The sequence below is a fragment of the Kryptolebias marmoratus genome, linkage group LG3 (genome assembly GCF_001649575.2).
Source record: "Kryptolebias marmoratus isolate JLee-2015 linkage group LG3, ASM164957v2, whole genome shotgun sequence".
Classification (NCBI taxonomy): Eukaryota; Metazoa; Chordata; class Actinopteri; order Cyprinodontiformes; family Rivulidae; genus Kryptolebias; species Kryptolebias marmoratus.
In genome coordinates, this window is record NC_051432.1 from 25751343 (window position 1) to 25771712 (window position 20370).

Genomic DNA, 20370 nt, shown 5'->3' on the forward strand with positions numbered 1-20370 from the left:
CTGAATTCAGCGATTTGGACGGGTGGGTGAATACTTTTGCCAGTATAGTGTATATTAACACAAGTAAGTTGCTAAAAGCAATTACATCTGGCCAAAATTACCTCCAAGTTACACCTATTATTGTTATTTGTACCAGACAGACAAAAGCTGTAGGCGACGACATCTTGGAACAAAAACTCTCCCCTGCTGAGAGGCAACGTAGTTAGGTTTGAGGGACACCTCACTTCTTAAACAGAACATAAAGATGCCAATAATTGGTTTTATTTCACCAACTTCACAATTCTCTTCATAAAATTAGACATCAACCAGAATATGGTAAAATATGGCATTTATTGTAGAACATATGGCCGAACACAGAAAACAACAGCTGTCCTGTGCCTTTAATCAAAGCAAGTTAAACAACAGGTTAGTGACACATATGGCTATTTTTTTTCCTGTGGCACAGCAGCTGTCAAAGAGTCTCTGAAGCCACTGCTGCTTTGTTTCTTCACTGACACCAACATGCTCAGCTGTAACACAAGGACAGCAAATATGGAATTAAAAAAAATATCAGTCATTAATCTGAAAACGGTAAGGAATGAAAATCTTGTAAAACTCCTAAGTCAGAAGTGCATTTGGTTACCTGTTGTGAAGCTGTAGCTGCTTTCTGTTCCGCTTGCGTCAGTCTTCTCTGGAGACGATTCGTCTTCTCGTGATTTTCTGCTAACTGTCTCTCGTACTGAGGAAATAAAACCCTTATAAGTTTATTACATGAAGGAAAACACAATAGGTTGGGTTTTAGATGCTTTCAAAATACTCAAAATCAAATAAAGAAAGTGTAACTATCAATTCTGGCCTCTTTTAGACTAAACTTACTACAGAGCTTTGAAACAGCATCCAGCCCCTTACAGACTTAAATGCACTTTTTAAATGTTGTGCTTTTTTTTATTATTGGGGCAAAAAACTGTCCAAACTAATCTGATCCCTTGTAAAAAAAGGAACTGTTGTCCAAACCTAAAAAACATTTCTTTTTCTGAAATGCAATGTCAGTTTTACACCAGATGTAACAGGACACACTCCCAGAAAGCTCCACTTTTGTCTTGCAAATCTTGGAGATTATCTTCATGGTTTTGGTAACTGTGAGATGGACCTGGTCCTTTGAGTTCTTTCTTTATTGTTGGATCCTGAGCTGAACTTTAACTGAAGCGAGGCCTGCAGGGCTTTAGACGTTCCGGGGTCTTTTGGAACCTCCTGAATGAGCTGTCAGTGAGCTCTTGGAGTCATTTTGGTTGGCCAGCCATGGATGGGAAGGTTCACTACTGTTCTGTGCTTCCTGCATTTGTCAATATTGGTCCTGTTTAAGGTATTTTTTTGATTCTACAGTAGTCTGACCCAGTGAAACTGAACTTAGCTCTCCAAAAAAAACCCCAACAAATTCATGAATTGACAAATTGAGGGGAGGCGGGCGGGGGTTCCGTAATCTGTAAGGGGGTGGATACTTATTTGCAGCACCGTATGTGTTAAAAAAACTTGTTTGCTTCTGACAAACTTATTTTGGTTGGTAATATCATTTTGAACCCACCACTGAGCACATTTAAATTCAAAAGATGTTACATGTTTTTCTATTAGTGGATCATCTTTGGTAAAATGGTACCTTCTTCAATGAAGGTAAAATCTCGATCTCATGGTGCAAAATAATTTTACATTTCCATGTATAATATTAAAGTCATTTGAGAATTGGTCACAGCTCCATGTTCTGATAAATAAAATGCAGTACTTTATGAGACTGTGTGTGTGTGTCACTCAAACCTCATATATTGTATTATGGTCTGCTTCAAGTTTGATCTCTAGTTCTTGTGATCGCTGCTTCTGCCGTTTCAATTCTGCCCTGAGACAAATGTGGGAGAAAAAAGCAAGATAAGAGCCAAGACACTTCTCACAGAGACAACAAAAACATACATAAAGCTTTGTTTTCAACCGTTTTAACATCTTCAGTATTTCAGACGCATCTTATTGCGATACACATTGCTCAGAGCAGAAAAACCTCCATTTTTGTCTGAAATGTGCTGAGTCTTTGATAGTGTTCATGGTAAAATAGATGGAAAAATGTCCTTAGGCAGTGATGTATCAAAGTGAGTATTTGTTTTTGATTAAAACAAGTTTTATTGCATTTATGAAAGCACATTAACTATTAAAGTATTTTGTTAATTTAAAACATCTTTTGGCAGTCTGTCAGTTACTAACCAGTTCCTATGAAATTGGTTTTGATTAAACACTTCATTTTGCAGAATGTTTGCTCAGCTTGCTTGGTTTTTGAGCACCACACTGCATTTCATTTGCCAAATGAGAAACAAAGTGGGACAAAAGCATGAGGTGAGGGCACAGATGCATGCAGATGTGCTGGAAAAAAAGAAAACGGTTGGGTTCTCCTCCCTGGCCTGTCCATTTGGCCAAATTCTGAGCATGGCTAGCATCTGCAGCAGAAGCAGAGACGCTCCGATGTCACGTAAACACAGAAGCAGCTTCAGGAAAACAATAGAAGTCTGAGGTGACCCAGCCTGAGTGTGGACCTGTGCACCGTACAGCATCTCAGGAGACCTGAAAAGATGTGCACTCATGTTTCCCTTCCAGCTTGACGAGACTTACATGTGTCTGGCATTAAATTATAACAGAAACATCCAAACTATAAATGAGCCAAGCCTGTAGGATAATTACAAGAAGGATTTGGGGTGTGCTTACTTGTAAAGAGGCTTATAATTTCTTTTCTTATGGCACCAATTGAACCAATATTTTTTCTGATAAGACTTTTAATGCAGAAATTTACATCCTCTGAATTTGACATTATGTTGTCCTGCAAAGGTTGTGCCACCTGGATCCTCTTCTGAGTTGTTTATATAGAATAGAAACAATTTGCCAAATGTTCCTTTTTTTCTATTACATTAATATTCAGCATTTAGGATATGCTGTAACATTTTTCTTGCTTTTTACGTTTCAGATCTCAAGTGATGTAACTGCACTTTAAATGTCATGCATTACCTTATACAGTAAAAGAACACGGATTAACAACAATAAACAAGGGCTTCAAGTTTTATGTTTATATTTGCTCCAGAAGGTGAGGAATAAAAGTTTAGTGCTTACAGATGACTAAATGTTTTCTTTTTTTTTTTTTTTTAAAAAAAAACCTCATGCTGTAAAAGGTTGTTTTCAATTACTGCAAAATGACAGTTTTGTGTCCATATTTTCTTTTCTTCGAAATGTTTGAAACCATCTGCACAAGTTCTTACTTAAGGCCTGTGATTTTCGTTTCAAAGGCTTGCAGGAGGTTTTTGGCCTCTTCCTTCCATCGCTGAGTGCTCTTCTGCTGTGCTGTGAGGAGGCGTGTCAGATCAGCACTCGAGCTCCGGCTACTTTCCTCCAGCTCCCTCATTCGCGCTTCCAATCCCTGCTCTTTCAGGCTGTATTCTTGCTCCATCTGTGAAACCTTATGGAGGACAGCAGCGAGTGAGGCTGAACACAAGTTCAACTATACTGACTTAAAAAGACATCAAAAGAGATTTAAAATATTCACATATACCTTGATCAAAATCAATGCAAATTCATCATATCTGCACACTTTTTATAATTAACAGCTTAAATGACAACACTTCTGAGGAAATGATTCAAATTTTGATGACCTTATAGTGAGGGAATGTCATGTTCTGAAGGGTAGAGCTCAGTCCTGTACTCTCTGATCACATGTGTACAGGAAATAAAAATACTCCCTTGAGAGGATTATGTTTTGAGTGCATGAGAATTAATAATACTGAGTCCTCCTATCAATCCAGGAAACCACTCAGTTACTTTATTCTTCCTGTCTACATATTAAAAAGAAAGCCCTCTGTAAAGTCTGACCTTTTGCCCTGCAGCACGACTTACTTCCCTTTAATCATTCTCAAAGTTAACTTGAATTTTCCCATGATTCATTTAACTTTTACTTCATTGGTATTATCAGAGAGCAACCACTGCACTATCTTAACCGTTTCTATCCTGTATTTTTACATTTTCACTTTAAGATAGTTTTACTGTGTACTAAGACAGATTTATACTCCTTGTTTTCATCAGTGATTACCTTCTGCTTGGCTTTCTTTTGGACCAGCATGGTGGTCTTGCGCAGCTCATCCATCTCTTTGCGGATCTGCGTGTTTTCCTGTTGCAGCTGAAGCCGCTCGTCGCTGACGCTGACACAGTCATCCCGCGCTGCAGCCAAAGAGCCCTGCAGCCTTCGCACCTCCTCCTGGCACCGAGACAGCTCCTCACTGTATCTACAAGCGGACGAAGAAGAAGAAGGGCTTCACTTTCTGCTCAAAATGTAAACATACTGTGCAACGCTGAGCAACTCTTACTCCATCTCCATCTTTTTCAGCTTGTTCTGCGTGCTGTTCAGAGTGAGGCTTATGTCTTCCTTCAGTCTCTCTGCATTTAGACACCTCTGATGAAGGGCATCAATCTTCCTAAACTCCGGCTCTGCCCTGCCCTCCTTATACACCTAACACAAAAAACACCACCGGTTATTACCAACAAAATCCACAGCACAGCCCACTCCCAAACACAGAAGAAGACAATCAAACATTATCAGAAGTCTTTAGCTAGCTTCAGCAGTCACTGTGCGTTCACAGATACCTTCTCCAGTTCCTCCTCCACAGCTTTTCTCTCACGCAGGGACCTTTCAATCTGCGACTCTTTATCTGCACACTCCTAGAAAGAGATTGGAAGACAGAACAAGGGTTGACAGGGAAAGGGTTTGTTCGAGACTGAAGCCGACAGGCAGAAACTGAAACAGGTTTAGTGTGATTTTGAAAAGAAAATCCTGTTAGAGGAACAGGTTTGTACCAGCTGCAGTGCAGACAGTTCTTCTGCCATCCGATGGATTTGGACGTTGCACTGTTTGCGCACGTTTTCTACCTGTTGTAAAAAAAGAAAAGGAAAAGACAATTCACATTTCACTCTGTGTCCTAACGCAGCAGAAGAATTACAATTAAATGGTCTGTATTCAGAATTTGTCCCGACTGTACCTTTGTGCAATTTAAAATGATATGAATGAATACATTTCATAGCACACTGAAAAAAAGAACTTTGAAAAAATTGCTGTAAGCAGCAGATGTTAAATGTAAAAAAGCCAAATAGCATTAAAAATAATGACAGAAAGATGTGACTTATAATGACCAAACATGGGGACCACCTCAGAACTTGGTTTTAATGCAGAAGATCACGATCATTCAGTATTAACTTTCAGCCTTGACCTTTGACCTCAGAGATGTCTCCACATTCTTTTGATAACATTATGAACTGTAGATGGTGGGATATTCAGTCGTCCCAAATTTTCGGAGAGGAACATTATTCTGAAAATGTTCCACTATTTTTAGACAGTTTTTCAAAAACTGGTGATCTTCTGCCTAGCTTTACTTCTGACAGATTCAGTTTCTCTAAAATGCTCGTTTTATACCCAGTCCTCTTACTGACCTGTTCCCATTTAACCCAATTAGCTGCAAAATGCTCCTCCAGCTGTTTCTTGTTTGTACTACTTACTTTTAGAGCCTTTTGCTGCCCCTGTCCATCAAATTCAACATTACCTTATTTAAAAAAAATGGTACAGTTTCTTAGTGTAAATGTTTGATCTGTTTGCTTTGTTCCATTGTGGAAAAAATAAGTGTTCATGAGATTTTTTAATAACTGCATTCCATTTTTATTTATTTTCACAAGGTCCCAATTTTTTGGGAATTGTGGTTGTATAAGCTAATGCATTTTCAAAAGACACCAAGAAACAACAGTGGCTTTGTTCAAAAATTAGATAAAGAGGAGTATTAACTGTAAATGACTGTTGGCATGTCTTAATTAAGAAGCTCCATCTTTAATTCCTAAAATTTAAGTGATATTTTTTTTTCCTCAGGTAAGTTCAAAGTCTAACTACCCCTGGTAACTAGATCAGGGATTAATTCTTCATTCTACAAATTTGTCTTTCCTCTGAGTACATTTAAATTAAGATGAGGTAAAAAGAAGATAAGGATAAAAAAGTACTTCCTACAGCCGCAATATTTAAAATTCATTTCAAGTTCACTGACAAAAAGTACCTAGGAGGTAAAAAGGTAAATTATCTGAGCTCGTGATTAGCAGAAAGTCCAAAGCATCAACTCCCACTCAGTGAAATATTTTTTTAAAGGCCAGCCAGTGAATAAGATGCTGGCCTGCGCTTCAGTCATGTCACGCTGTATTAACAGGATTAAGAAGTCGGAGAGCTTGATGAAGAAGAATAGCGCACTAATCAACACATTTCTGGCTGAGGCTGCACAGGGTGAAAGAGCAGTGCTCGGATTTTGGCTGGAGGATTCATGTGTTAAAGCAAGCAAGGCAAAAGGCCGTGCAACTTGTAAAGTTAGTGCTTCCTCAAAGTGAAACTCATTAAAGGCAGAAAAGTCTGTGCTTTATGTTTTGGATTTGTAGATATGTCTTAAAACAAGGGACTTTTTAACCTGTGATTTCAGGAAATTGTGTGATTTATTCAGTATAAAGTTCAAAGTAGATATTAGTCACATTCTGAAGGCATTTAACAGGAATATTTATTTATTCTACCTCTTTCCTGGTTCGAACCGCAGCCTCCTGGATCAAAAGTTTGATAGCTGCCGTCGTCTTTTCCAGCTCTTCTGTCTTCTGCTTTTCTCTTAACAGTGACTGCAGGAACAAGTAAGGATGGAAACAGGTACACATTTCAGTTGGAAAATTGCTAATGGGGTGCAAGGACTTGTCGGAGGAAAGAGCAGCTGAACGGATTCAAAGGAAAAGAAAAATGACAAAGACAAAGAGACTTTGGTCACCTGGTCCTTCTGCAACACAGCCTCCTCAGCCACTTGAACACTCTCCCGGACTTTGGACAGAGCCTCATACTTCTCCTCTTCTAGGGTGGTGCAACGTGCCTGGAGTTCCCCGACTTTTCTCTCCCACACAGCTTGCTCCCTGCGAACTGCCTCTGCCTCCTGAGATGCAGCTTTCAGCCTCAAAACGGAGAAAAGCAGAGAGAGAGCCAGCAAAGAAGGAAAAGTCAGAGAATTGCTGCCTGGCCTTGTGACACTTAAAACTCAGATATAAAATTCTGTGACTTTCTATAAGATCAATATTGCAGTAGTTTATTAATGTGAAGAACTGCTCGTTGTTGGCTTGCAGCCAGTTACTGCTACGAGTGTAAAGGGATTGCTGGTGAAGCAGCAGGCAGCTGATAAAGTGCTCACCTGGTCTCGAGTTGGCTCAAAGTTGTCTGAAGCTGTTGGAGTCGTCTGTCTGCTGCGTCCTCTCGTTCATGAGCCTCTGCGACATCTTCCTCCTTATTACATAGGTTTGAACATGAGGAGAATCTTATTGTAAAATAAAGAAACGTTCGAAAAATATTAAAGATAACGATAACAAGGATTTGTGCAGCTCAGAGTAAGGCTTAAAAACCAACCAAAAATACAATTTTCACTCTAACAGAAATTGCATCCTGTTGCAAATACTGCAGCAACACATCAGGACTAATTTTCCCCCACCCTCCATGCTGTCATTAGACGGGTAAACCAACCATTCATAATGTTATTGCCCGCCGCTGAAGACAAAGGCACAGTGATAATGTTTTTGCCAGTGTCTCTGTCTGTTTATTTGTCTCTACACTTTGAACAGTATCTCGTGAAGCACTGGATGGATTTCAGTGAAACTCTTAGGAAGGAATTAATGCTTGTACCTCTACAACCGATTAACTTTTGGAGTCAAGCCAATTCAAGACAGCCACCACAGCTAATCGACCTTAGAATACATAAAAATGGCCATACAGTCACTCACAACATATACTCCATGCTCTAACAGATCATGCAAGATCACACAAGATATTTCAATAACACAAAAGATAGAGTATGGCAAAAGAATTTAAAGGTCTAAACAAATATGTCATTTCTTATATTGATAAGATGATCCTATTCTAAAACACTGGCATGATTGTTAGGCCTTTAATTTCATATTTATTGATTAAATGTACTCACTCTTCTCTGCACCTGCTCCTGGACATTCTGCAACAATCTGGTCATCTCGTCCACTTTGGCTGTGGCTGTCCTAAGTTCAGCCTTAGCCTGTCTGCATTGGTCCAAAAAGAAAAAGAGTAACAGTTAAAGCAAAGAACACCACAGAGGACCTACCCCTATTTCGACTTTCTGTTTAGGTTATTACAGTTATAAAAAACAGCTTCCTAAAAGGGAAAATTACTTTTATTTTGCAACGCTGCTAAAAGTTAGTTGCAAAGATTCTTATTACTTTCATGTCTGTCAATAGTAATATCAATATTAAAACAGTCACCTGCTGACCAGATGTAAAATTCTTCTTCATTAATAAGAAATAGACTGTAAAAAGGTGGCAGAGTAAAAATCGTATGTAGGGGTTCTGAAGGAGGTTATGTTCTGGGCTGATAGTTAAGAACACTGACTTCCTGAAACTGGGGCACTTGACATTGACAGCAAACACCATGAATCACAAACCAATTGTTGGCTACAGAATAATTCTTATGAATAAATACAATTCCCTAAAACATTAAACTGTTCTCAGCCTGATTAATGATTCCGTTTAACAAGTAAATTAACAATAGAATAAAAAGAAAAACATTTCCAGTGCATTTAGTCTGAAAAGCGACTGGTATGGAACAGAGATAATACACATATAAAAGTGTTAAACTGGTAATTTAGGTACCAAAATCTAGCTCCTGTACCCCAATGTGCAGGTTAAAGCACATGAAACAAACCTTTTAAACTTATTTTTATTACTCAAATTGGATAAATAATTGTACTGAAAAGGGTAGAAGAAAGGCTGCAGCATGATGTATTTCTTGGGTTAATAATAAAATAAGACCTTTGGCAGCAGCCAATTTGAATCTCTAAGATATTTAGTTACCTGAGCTGACAGTGCATCTCCTCCATTTCTGTGCTCTGTTCCGTCACCGTCTTCAGAAGCTGCTGGTTAGTCTGCGTGTGGCAAGAGAGACAGGAATGCCATTTGTGGGGCATAATTCCAAACACACAACTTCACATTTTTTTTTATCAAAATCAACTTTCCAGCAAAACTTCTCTCTTAAAACTTTCGTTGTCCTTTCAGAACAAACCCTAAGGAGCCTGTGTCAGACATTCACAGCTCCAAAGTCAATTGTTCTCACATGCAGTGACTGAAAAAGGCTCCTTGCATGAACAGTGAAAGAGGGGAGAGCCCAAGGCTTAACCACACATTAAAAATGCATTAGAGGGATATAGTATTACTACACTATCTCCACACACACTGGACTATGAGCAAAGTAAACACCAGGCGCACTGTATATGTATGTTTTGTTATGTATATCCATAGTAAGACTGAGCATCTGTTCAGGCAGCTTCTTTTAAAGACAGCCTTGGCAGTCAGGTGTTTTCCTATCACTGATTTCAGGTGACATCCAGCTAAGATAGTTAGAGGATTACCAAGTGGGCTGACAAACCATTCTACAACAAGACATTTCTTGCATACCACCAGAGGGACTTAGAAACCAATTCACTTAGTTACAAGATTAATTATTAGAGCAGGGTTCATTTTGGAAAAGTGCAAAGCATTTCGATCCCACGGCTAATTGGAAGGCGGTAATTTAACACACTTTTAATTAAGCATTACTTACCAATTCCAGTTTCTGATTGGATGCTTGGAGTTTGAAAGTGTGCTGCTGGAACTGAACAAGCTGATCCTGTGATGGCAAAAAGGGAGCATTCAATAGCCTTTAAGTGCCAGTAATTACCTCCTGCATATATCAAGAATTATCTGAGACCAAACAACTCCAATTAACCTCACTACTATGATAATGGCTCCATCTAGTGGGGAAGACCTTTTGGGTATACAGAGACAGATACATGTGTTGGCACCCTTACGGCTCACTCAAACAGTTCATTTCTTGTGAAAAGTGGTTCAGTTAAAAGCAACTGTCAAATGTATATCGTCATGTCTGTCGTATGAGATGAAGTAAAGAAAAAATAGTGGCAAGTAACGATGTGTCAATTAGTTTACTAAAATTAGTATGGACAGATTTGTTTGTATCCTTAAAGAGAATATTAATCTTTGCATTGTAGTTATGTTTCAAACTAAGTGACCTTAATTAGTATCACAAGTGCCTTCAAGCTATTCATCAGCCATTCAGCGTATTTTAAGGGATCAAACATGCTACTATTGTTGTGTGCACCACACTGAACATGGAGCTGAGAAAACAAAGGCAAGAGCTGTCTGAGGAGCTCAGAAAGGAGATTGTAGATATCCATGTTGATGGTAAAGGCTACAAGACCATCTCCAAGCAGCTTCATGCTCCTCTGACCACAACTGCCAATATTATTAAAAGGTATAAGGTTCATGGGACTGTAGTCAACCTCCCAGGATGTGGATGCAAGAGAAAATGCAAGCCCAGGTTGGTGTGGATAGCAGAAAAAGAGCCAAGAAAAAAAAAAAAACAAACAAAAAATAAACAGAAAAAGCCAAAATGAAAGCCACCAAAAATGTATGTTGACAAGCCTCAAAGTTTCTGGGAGAAGTTTCTAGGACTGATGAGACAAAACTGGAGGTTTTTATTATTATTGTGGAAGGATACCAACAAATGTATTTGTGTCTGTACGAACACTTCCATAAAAGTAATGTATGCCCCAGTCAGAACTACACATTTAAACAAATTAGGCAAGTTTGTCCAAACTTTAAGGTTTTACAGTATATAATGTACTGGCTCCATAAGTAAGTGTAGTAATGGTGAACCTTGAGCTGCTGTCTCTGAGCATCGTGGAGCTGCCTGTCAGAGATGGTCTTCTGGTAGACCTGCTGTAGGCGGTCCAATTCCTGAGATGCCGTCTGCCACAGCTCCATGGCCTGCGCCCGCTCCTAAACTCGCACACATGAAAATATCCACCCACATTCGCTCAAATAACCACTATGTCATGTTTTCTGTTCGCTGGAAAGGAAAAAGGAGTTCAAAAGTTCTCAGGAAGTACCTTTGACAAAGCTAGAGTGGCTGTTTCCCACTGCTCTCAACTGAATGCAAAGATCAAAATTATAATGATCGTCTAATCTGACTTCCAGTTACGATGAATGCTCACAGCATCCAGCTGCATCAAATTCCAGCTCCACTACAGCTCAGTAAAGACTCTGTTGCAATTTCAGAATCCACAGAAAGCATTTTAGAGGGACAGCACCTATTAATTTATGGCCACATTTTATAATAGGGTTGAGTTGTTTTGCCAACATTATTCAGATGGGGTAATATTTATTCAACACTTGAAATTATTATGAACGTATTTCATTCTGTTAAATCACCTCTGTAACAATTTATTTAAAATATCCTTATAACTGACTTTATAAGTTGGTATTTTTAATTTATGAGGATTCTGGACATCAGAGATCGGTACCAACTGCTACTCAACAGATTGAGTAATTCTACATCTGGTACATGTTTAGTGTACTTATTTTATGTTTTTTAGGCTATAAATGACTTATGTGATTATTTATTTGATCAGTTAATAAAAAGTTAAAACAATTGAACTTGTAATTAAGAAATAAATAATCAGAATTGATGATGATAAAATGTATTTTCTGATTTGTGCCACAACTAAGAAAAAGAATGTGAAACTAGTGTTGTTTAAAGTATGAAATAACATGACAGCAATGAACACCAATCCTGGGAGCAACTAATCTACAAAACTAAGCAAATCATTTCTGTTGTCTTTTCATCTCCGCTCATATCCAACAGTCCACAACAGCTAACAAGCCAACAGACACAAATGAAAATCACAAACGTTGTCTGAGTTCAATAATTCCCTGCAGCCATCACACAACAGCAAAAATTACATCCAGCTTTTTAAGGTGAAAATAAAAAGGACAGCACAACAGCAGTGAGCTCATTATTCACTTATATTGTTCTGCCAAAGCAGGGGATGAGGAAGAGTATGAAAATGTGATAGCTGCCATTTGTCTTTTTGTGAGGAAGGACATTAAAAAACAACTATTCAGCCAGTTTCTAAAAACTGATGGTGAACCTCTGCCCATCTTTACTTTGGAGAGATCCAGCATCTCTGAACTACTCTTCCTTTTACTGTTGCCAATGAATCTAACTCATCTGATATGCTCCTCCAGCTGTTTCTTATTCTTACCACTTTTACAGCCTTTTGTTGCCCCTGTTCCCCATTTTTTGGGATGTCTTACTTCCAATTCAAAATTACCTTATTCTAAATTACCTTTAATTTTTTTTTTTTTTTTACAATTTTTCTGTTTCAGCATCTGATGTGTATTATGTTCCGCTGAGAATAAAATATGGGTTTATGACGTTTGCAAATCATTAATTTCTGTTTGTGTTTACATTTTACATAATGTCCCAACTTTTTTAGAATTGAACTTCAAACAGTGCAATCTGTCACATTTTAAAATAAAATTAAAAATATCTTTGATTTTTATATTCATAATACTGAAAAAAAGAAGTGTGTGGTGGTCTTTTTCTCTCCTCATTAACAAAGTATGTCTGTATTTCTCCTGAGTTTTTGTAGAAAATAAATGCAGCTAATGTTTTTTTTAGCCACACAAACAAAAATGTTTTCTTTGAATGTGTATTTTCTCTCAGGTTTTGACAAGTCTGTGTTGAAACGTAGAAGTCATTCCAGAATTGTCACTAAGAATCTCCATAATAATACAATTTTTGGTGTGTAAAAAGAGAAAAATGAAAAAAAAGACTTACTCCTAACTGGCTGAAGATATGCTGGCACATACATAAAAGCAAGTATGGCTGAGACATTACATGAACATCATAATAACTGCAACTATGGGCTTAATCAAGAAGAAATGAACACACACATATATAATTAGACATATGCAGACCTGTTCAGACAGCTGAACCTGTTCCTGGAGATTTCTGATGATGGTAGCCTCCTCTATTGTGCCACCCTCTGCCCCTGAAGCTGTGGGCACGGCATGAAGCTGCTTCTCAACACACTCTCTTAGCTCTGCATGCAACCTGGAGAGGGTCATGAGTATTATCGGATGGTACCAAAATGTCCATTCATTCACTGATTCATTCATTTCACAAAAAAGGCTAAATTTTTTGGGTGTTCCTTCATTGCAGTCAACCAACCATGCTTTCATTCAGCACTAACCAACATAAAAAACACATTACTGACTAAATGCTTACTGTTAAAATTTTCAGAAAGTGTCTCTTGTGACCAAAAATGCCTTGTTTTATATAATTGACACCTAATTTTTCCTCTGTTTTGCAGCCACCTTGCACACAGTGACATCAGTAAAATTGTTCTACCTTTCATTTTCTTTTACAACCCTCTCCAGCTTCAGTTTGATGTCCGTCATCATCTCCTGTTAAACAAACACATAGGCACTTTTCAAAAAGTTTTTCTGGAGAAAAAAAAATTTTTTTAAGAGGCTTTCATCACTGGCTGCATATTTCTATGCAAGAATTTTAATAATTTGTCCTTGGCTACTACTTCAGTATGCACCATTTACAAAAAGAGTAAAAATATTTCATAAAATCATGAGTTTAAACATCTCATGATAACATTTTTAATCCTACCTGGTATTTCTGCAACTGTTCAGTCATTTCATCCATGTGCTGATCATATTCTGCTATAAGAGGAGCCATTATACTGTAACACAGAGCAATACGGGGAAAAGTATTTGCTCATGGTCACATTCATGAACACATTTATTCACATTTTCTGAGGGTGTGGTGTTAAAATGTGCCAAAAAATTAAAAACCAAAAATTGTTCAACTGACCCTCTGTCTGAGAGCCAAGGAGCAGGAGGTTCTGGTTGCTGCGTTTCCTCCACCTAACAAACATAGACAATACTTAATCCACTTTAGATTAATTTATTCTGTTTGTTTTATCTTTGGAGGTATTAAAAAATGTAGCAACAAATATACTTTTTTGAGAGGAAAAAAACAGTTTTATCCAATCTTGAATTTTACATTTAGTTTACATTCTATCCAAGGCAATGTACGGTAGAAGTCAAGTAAGTACACTAAAACAAAGGTTCCCAAACTTTTCAGTTCCTGACCCAAAATGACAGTGGTATGGACTTGCAATCCAGCCTACTGTTGGTTAAAGTGCACACATGTTGTTAATAAGTCAGGTAAACAAGGACATAATGGCAGCACCAAAAACCTCAATAACTATTAGGACATAATTTAATCTCTGGTAAGTTGAGTCTTAAAACATGTGAAAGTAACCATCTAGAGGAAGTAAAAGCTTGTATGACTGAGATTCAATAATAGAATGCCTTTGTTGTCATTATGCTACTGTAACAAAACACGATTTACCCAGTCACTGATAGCCACTTAAGTATAACAAGCAATTGAATAAAAAGTGTACTTTGTAGCTGAAAAATCAACATACACCATAACATCTTGGGCTTTCACTGTGACTGCTTAGAGAAATGTGAGAAGAGTATAACAGTACTTAAAGCAGGGGATATCTATCTGTAACATTGTTTTTAAAATGTTAGAAAACAAAAGCAGACACATAAAAAAATAATTGTTTACAGAAAATACTACTGTACCTTCCTGGTTTTATTTGGTTACAATTACAAACTAATTAAGGTTGATAATGAGGCTTAAAAATGTCGTTTTACCTGAGGTGATGTGGACTGAGTGTCGTGTCTGTCCTGATACTGGCTGAGAGCAGAATTTAACCTGCTGACTGAAAACAGAACAGACCACAAATCATTCATTTATCAGCTTCTTTGTCCTAGCAAACATTAAATCCGATTTTCTTTTCCTGTTTTTTCTTACCTTGATCACGCAAAAACGCAAGTTCTGTATCCATGCTTTTTGAGGAATCTAACAAAAGCAAAACATTACTTTTGCAAATCCGAAACAATTATTAGCAAACTAAATATCGTAATAGAAACCGATACACTTAAGCTGCAGTCGTGTCAGCTGTTGATTTCAAGGTGAGCTTTTGGTGCTAAATTGTCTATTAACAGCATAAACAGTTGGTTAAAAATTCGTGTGATCGTGGATGTTAACAGCTTTTAACCGCTATATTTACTTACCTTTGCAGCTAGCTGCAGGAGCAGCAAATAAAATCACAGCTAACCTTAGCAAGTTAAGCTAGCGTTTTGATCGTTAAATTAAAAGCTGGACACATTTGTTTTTTAACTTTATGACGCATATAAATCACTCAGCTGAATAAATTTACACAGGTTATTTATATATTAGATAAAAATTAAAATTTTTACTTTAATCGATGTTTCCGCCACCCGTTTTGAAGTAAACAAAAAACAACCAATGACGACAAGGGTGTGCACCTCTGAAGTAGTTCCGTCTAAGAAAAAAAAAAAAGATAAGTACAACAGTTCCGTGTTTAAGGAAGCTTCGAAGGATATTTAAAGTAAACGAGGAAATTAAAAACTTCTATGATTTCAGGTTTTGATTGATTGTTTTTGACTTTTTTCTTGTATATCTGGCAAAATACGGAATCATAAAAGTGTTGGTACAATGATTAGAGAAAATTAGTGAACAATGTCTTGGATTTTGTGCTAACATCAACTTTGGAAAGCATTTTTCTGTATTTTTCTGTATTTTTGCTGACCAGTACTTAATTAAACTCTTCTTTCAAACCAAAACTTTGGTAAAACCAGGTAAGTTCATCTTGATACTTCCAAGATGTCGGGAAGTTTGTTTTTTTTACTGTTTAGTTACTGAGTAACAGACATTAGACCTAATTTGATAACAGCTTGCTTAAAAAGTCAAGCAGACTTTACAATAAGACACAACGAGCTACTGTGGACCTTAGTCTTTAGTGAGTGAAAAGGATTTTGACAATATGAGGGTAGCTCTTGGACTTCAGCTTTTAACACTAATTCACATCTTGCTGAGTTGTGAATCTCTGTAAGTAATAGAGCACTGTGTGTTTATTGGTCACCCAACATCTTTTATCCTAACTAATATTTGCTCTCTTTCAGTCCATTTACTAAAATGGAGTATGCTATCTTGAACACCTGGGACAGCAATTCTGTGGATCACGACCCCATCAGGATTGTCTTCTCTGATGGAAAAGCAGGGCTGAAAATGGAAGTATTTGGTCCATTCTTCAATGACCCAGCAGCTCCTCCAGGGGAACCAGGTCTGACCTTCCCTGGACTCTGGAATTACGAAGGTGGGGAAGAAAATAGATTATTTTTACTCTAGCCATGCTACTATTTGTTTACACTTTGTCACACTTGCCAAATGTAATGGAAAAGGTAGAATGTTTAACCTCTTTTGTGGTCATTTTTTTTTTTTATTAAAACCCATTAAATGTATAAAGACTCACCAGCTTCCTTTTTAGATAATTTTTAACAGGAATGTTTCTAGTTTCACTTAGTGTAAACCAAAATTGTTGATTTCTATTTTATATATATATAATTAAAAGGTTTATATAATAGAAAAGAAATGCAAAATACAAGCCCACTTAGTAACATGCAACATTATTTATTTTGTGCACCTACTGAAGTTTGAAAATAAGTTGTTGTTTTGTTTTATTTCTTTTTTTTAATAATTTATTACTAACCACAAAAACCATTTCTGAGTTTATAATAGAAGAACTGGAGATCTACTCATTTATGTCCCACCCAGATAATAAAAAAACATCCATCCACTTTACCTGTTTCTCCTTTCTGGGTCACAGAGAGACAGACGGGGGGACAGGAGGCGACAGCTCTCACCACTGCTCCTCCATGCTGCCCCTAAAATAAAACCCTTATTTCCTAAACATCATCTAACAGCCTATATTAAATCTAATAAAAAATAATATAAACGTTCCACTAACAAACTTTTAAAACCATAAAACTGATTAAAACACACCAAATAAACATCATAGTAATAAACATCAAACTTTTATAGTTTTGTGAAGTAGATTATATGCACATATGTGCCTTTTATGGTTCCCACAAACCCCCACACCCATACTCCAACCCCATTGTCCGGTTACAGTAATGTAATTATTTCAGTTCTGATTAAGTAACTAAATAAGTGTAATGCAATTTTCAGCCATTCTAAAAGTTGAAATAAAATTGTGAAGATAGTCCAATGTGGTTTGGGAGACAAGGGTCCTGACCACCTGCCCATATTTGTGATACTATTATAGTAACTGCATTATCATTAGTATGGTAATACATAGCAATTAAACTTTGTAATGAGGTTGAATAATAACAATCCATTCTAATTGACCTTAAAGAAGTTTGATATCTGTTTAATGAGAGCCCCATTTTTGGCCTCATTAATGTTACTTAAAAGATAGGAAATCATTATAGCTTAGGTAGATAATGAGTATGTTGCCTGGTTAGTGGGAGTGCTGGCGCTTTTCACTTATAAAAAGTTTATATTATTGTAATTCTTGCATATCTTTGCTTGTTTGTTACTTAAAAACAAGACTCAGTGATTTAATTATGGTCTGCTTTCTTCTGCCTAAGTTGCTGATAAGGTTAATAACAGCTGTTAAGCAGTTTATTAATGCAAGAATAAAGGTCTTATCTTAATTTCCCTTTCTTTATCTTGTCAGTTGTGGAGTCCTTCTTCCTTGATAGCAGAACTGAAAATTACCTTGAGGTGGAGCTTTGTCCGTAAGTTTGAAGCTAAGCTTTGGCTCTTTTCATGTGTATGACCTTATGTTAATAAACAGACAGTTTTATCATCAGATATCTTTTCTGTGTTTTTACTTTAGGCATGGACAGCACCTTATACTTTTACTGTCAGGAGTTGGCAATGCATTTCTGGTAGGCTGGAGTATTTCAGTTTTTTGTTTTCAATAATTTTTTTTTTTCTTAGTTTTCTCTCATCATTTAATTCTCCAGCAACAACTTCCAATGATGTTTACAACCACAATCACAGGGGATATGTGGAAGGGTGAGGCTCTAATCCCATGGACATACTTCCCACCCAACGTCAACAAGATGAACTCGTACACCATTCATGGCTCTGGAGAGGCACGCACATATGAGGCTCTCTACCCCATCCCCAAGGAGGACATTGTGGAAGGCCAAAAGCCCAACTTGTGAGTATGCTGGCTTGTAGAAAACAGTTTGGGTTCATGCACATCACATGTCAGGTGATCAGGTGTTCATACCAACCTAAAACACTTCAAATGTAGGCAGATTCTGAGTGTTAAAACACACTGTGTAATTATGGGAAAAAACAAAATGCACAATCGAAAAAATGCTATAAGAAAACAGGAAACAGAGCTAACAAAGACAACTTCAAAAATATACTGGAAACCTGACAACGAAGTGACACGAACATGCTAAAAACAAGAAAACAAAAGCCCATAGACCATGACTTAATGTTTATAAAGGCACTTCTTGTTTTGATCATGTTTTCCATGCCTAAGAAATAAAAAATAAACATGACATGCACAGAAAAAAGAAAGTTTATGAAAAGAGGATGGGTACAGACTGAATGAGAGGTCGTGGCCAGACTGAGAAAAGTCTCCTCAGCTTGCTGAAGAAAAGCTCTCAGAGCAGATCCTTGTCCACACGTGTCCATACTGACACTGAAGCCAGCAAGCTGCAGCAGGAATCTTAATGTTGCTCTAAAATTAATGGCACATGCATAGAGCCCTTTTTGTAAATAGATAGACAGGAGGACATTTTTCAGAGGAGAACCAGTGGATTTATCTAATAAGACACACAAGTTCCCAGTAAGAAGCACGCTTCTTTTTTCCATTGACATTTGCTCAGATATCATTAACCAGATCAGTAGTTAGCCGCGGCAGCTATTGATCTGAGTAACAAAGCTATATATATATTAAACTATAAACACATAAAGTTTCCACTGACTTCTCAGTAGTCAGCACTTTGTACCCTTTACTGCACCATAAAATTACCTTAACGACATTGTGGAAAACATTTTGATTATATTATCGGACTTATCTTGATAGATTTATTTTTCAAACTTTAGATGGCTACTTCCAGTTTAAGTGAATAACTTTTTATTCTTTTTTTTTTTGTATTGTCTGTATGAATGCTTATATTTTAAAAAATTCTAAACACAAGAATCAAAATGTATGGTCAGAATTATCCACAGATGACTCCTATAATACTGTATCAGTATATGTAGATGTGTTTATTATGATCTGAGAATCTTATTTTGCAACTTTTTTGTATAATTTTATTATCTGTCTGTCTCTTAGCCACCGCCTGGAGTACTTTCAAAACTTCTCCCTGCAGAACATTATGGGAGAGGACTGGGTCCAGCCAGAATCTGATCTGTGGAAGGGAAAGGCCTGAGCTGTACCAAATTGCTACTTTTCTCTTTAAATAATTTTCTTTTGCACTCACAGACACACAAAGTCACCACAGCAGCAACAGGGCAATAGTGCAAATAGTCTTTGACAGCGAACAAAGGGCAATCAATCTTTATTACTTAATGATGCAAAACGATATGACAAGAAATGCGTTATCAGCTTGTCAGACCGCGTTAGACTTCACACACATCTGTGCAAGCGCACAGACACACACATCACATATTATTGGACATCAGTTTAAATTGCCTGAGCCAAGTGTGACCTACAGCGCTTATGATGTGCTTGGTGACGAGGGATGCTCATTTTGACATTCATCTCCTGCGTAGCCTGGATTTTTCACTTTGTTGAGATAACACGCTACAAATCCCAGTGATTCTTTGCCCTGATTTTTAGGGAATACACACAGACACACACAAATAATGATACTCAAATCACTCGTGTGTAATGACTGATTGTTTTTCAAAAATCACAAATTGTTGTTGTTGTTTTTTCAATGATTGACAGATAATGTAAAATAAAAACCTTTACTGCAAATAGATACATGAAAATATAATTTTTGTCTCTCTTTCCTGACACATTTACCCCTGAACAATTAGCTGGTGTGTTCAGGTTGTTATACATAAATAAAAGTGGCATAATCCAAGTTTTACAAAAGGAAGAAAAGATTCACTCGACAGATTTTAATGACACTATCAGAAAGTAATAATCTGAATAATCTATGAATGATTCACTTTAGAAGTCATCCCAATTCAAGATGGCTGCCACAACCAACTGACCTCAGGAAACAAACAAACAAAAATAGACTCAGCCAATTTGACAGATATTAAGGTAAAGTGTGAGTGATAGTAGGTGACACATTCAGAGCACATAGTCTGATCATCAGATCTAGGAATTTCTTTAAAAAATTGTTTTCAGATTTGACCAAAGTGACTATAACTGTATTATTTCTCATTATAAGAGGATTTTAGTCTAAAACTCTGGTATGAAAGGTGGCAGGCGATATGCATTCTTTCAAAAACTGCTATGCTTTTAATTATGTCATTTGGATTCATGAAATGACACTCCAACTAAATTAAAG

The 20370-nt window shown here is 37.1% G+C and overlaps 2 protein-coding genes across 3 annotated transcripts; one reads left to right on the forward strand and one right to left on the reverse strand.

The window, feature by feature from the left end:
• Positions 1-311: 311 nt before the first annotated feature.
• Positions 312-15332, reverse strand: sclt1 (sodium channel and clathrin linker 1). Its single transcript, XM_017417032.1, has 22 exons — positions 15250-15332; positions 14801-14848; positions 14641-14708; positions 13787-13839; positions 13583-13655; positions 13313-13368; positions 12880-13015; positions 10774-10896; positions 9662-9727; positions 8917-8987; positions 8019-8109; positions 7239-7330; positions 6828-7005; positions 6586-6684; positions 4849-4920; positions 4639-4713; positions 4362-4504; positions 4088-4280; positions 3264-3460; positions 1789-1867; positions 623-718; positions 312-509 (listed from the first exon to the last, which is right to left on the reverse strand). The coding sequence occupies exons 2-22, from the start codon at positions 14832-14834 to the stop codon at positions 423-425; spliced, it is 2082 nt and encodes a 693-aa protein (XP_017272521.1). The 5' UTR covers positions 14835-14848; positions 15250-15332; the 3' UTR covers positions 312-422.
• Positions 15333-15360: 28 nt separating this feature from the next.
• Positions 15361-19830, forward strand: lg3h4orf33 (linkage group 3 C4orf33 homolog). Of its 2 annotated transcripts, none has more exons than XM_017417035.3 (6): positions 15361-15651; positions 15976-16169; positions 17553-17613; positions 17715-17766; positions 17845-18044; positions 19179-19830. In XM_017417035.3, exons 2-6 carry the CDS (start codon positions 15989-15991, stop codon positions 19273-19275), a joined length of 591 nt encoding a protein of 196 aa, XP_017272524.1. In that variant the 5' UTR covers positions 15361-15651; positions 15976-15988; the 3' UTR covers positions 19276-19830. The 2 variants fall into 2 exon arrangements, with proteins under 2 accessions (XP_017272524.1, XP_017272522.1); XM_017417033.3 differs by lacking the exon at positions 15361-15651 and adding an exon at positions 15765-15901.
• Positions 19831-20370: the final 540 nt, after the last annotated feature.

Excerpts from the sequence above, each read along its gene's own strand:
- sclt1 (XM_017417032.1), bottom strand. The coding sequence starts at position 14,834 with ATGGATACAGAACTTGCGTTTTTGCGTGATCAAG. Across the intron at positions 13,840-14,640 it reads CTCAGTCCACATCACCTCAG|GTGGAGGAAACGCAGCAACC; the intron begins GTAAAACGACAT and ends TATGTTTGTTAG. Across the intron at positions 7,006-7,238 it reads TTGAGCCAACTCGAGACCAG|GCTGAAAGCTGCATCTCAGG; the intron begins GTGAGCACTTTA and ends CTCCGTTTTGAG.
- lg3h4orf33 (XM_017417033.3), top strand. The coding sequence starts at position 15,837 with ATGAGGGTAGCTCTTGGACTTCAGCTTTTAACACTAATTCACATCTTG. Across the intron at positions 15,902-15,975 it reads TTGCTGAGTTGTGAATCTCT|TCCATTTACTAAAATGGAGT; the intron begins GTAAGTAATAGA and ends GCTCTCTTTCAG. Across the intron at positions 17,767-17,844 it reads GAGTTGGCAATGCATTTCTG|CAACAACTTCCAATGATGTT; the intron begins GTAGGCTGGAGT and ends TTAATTCTCCAG.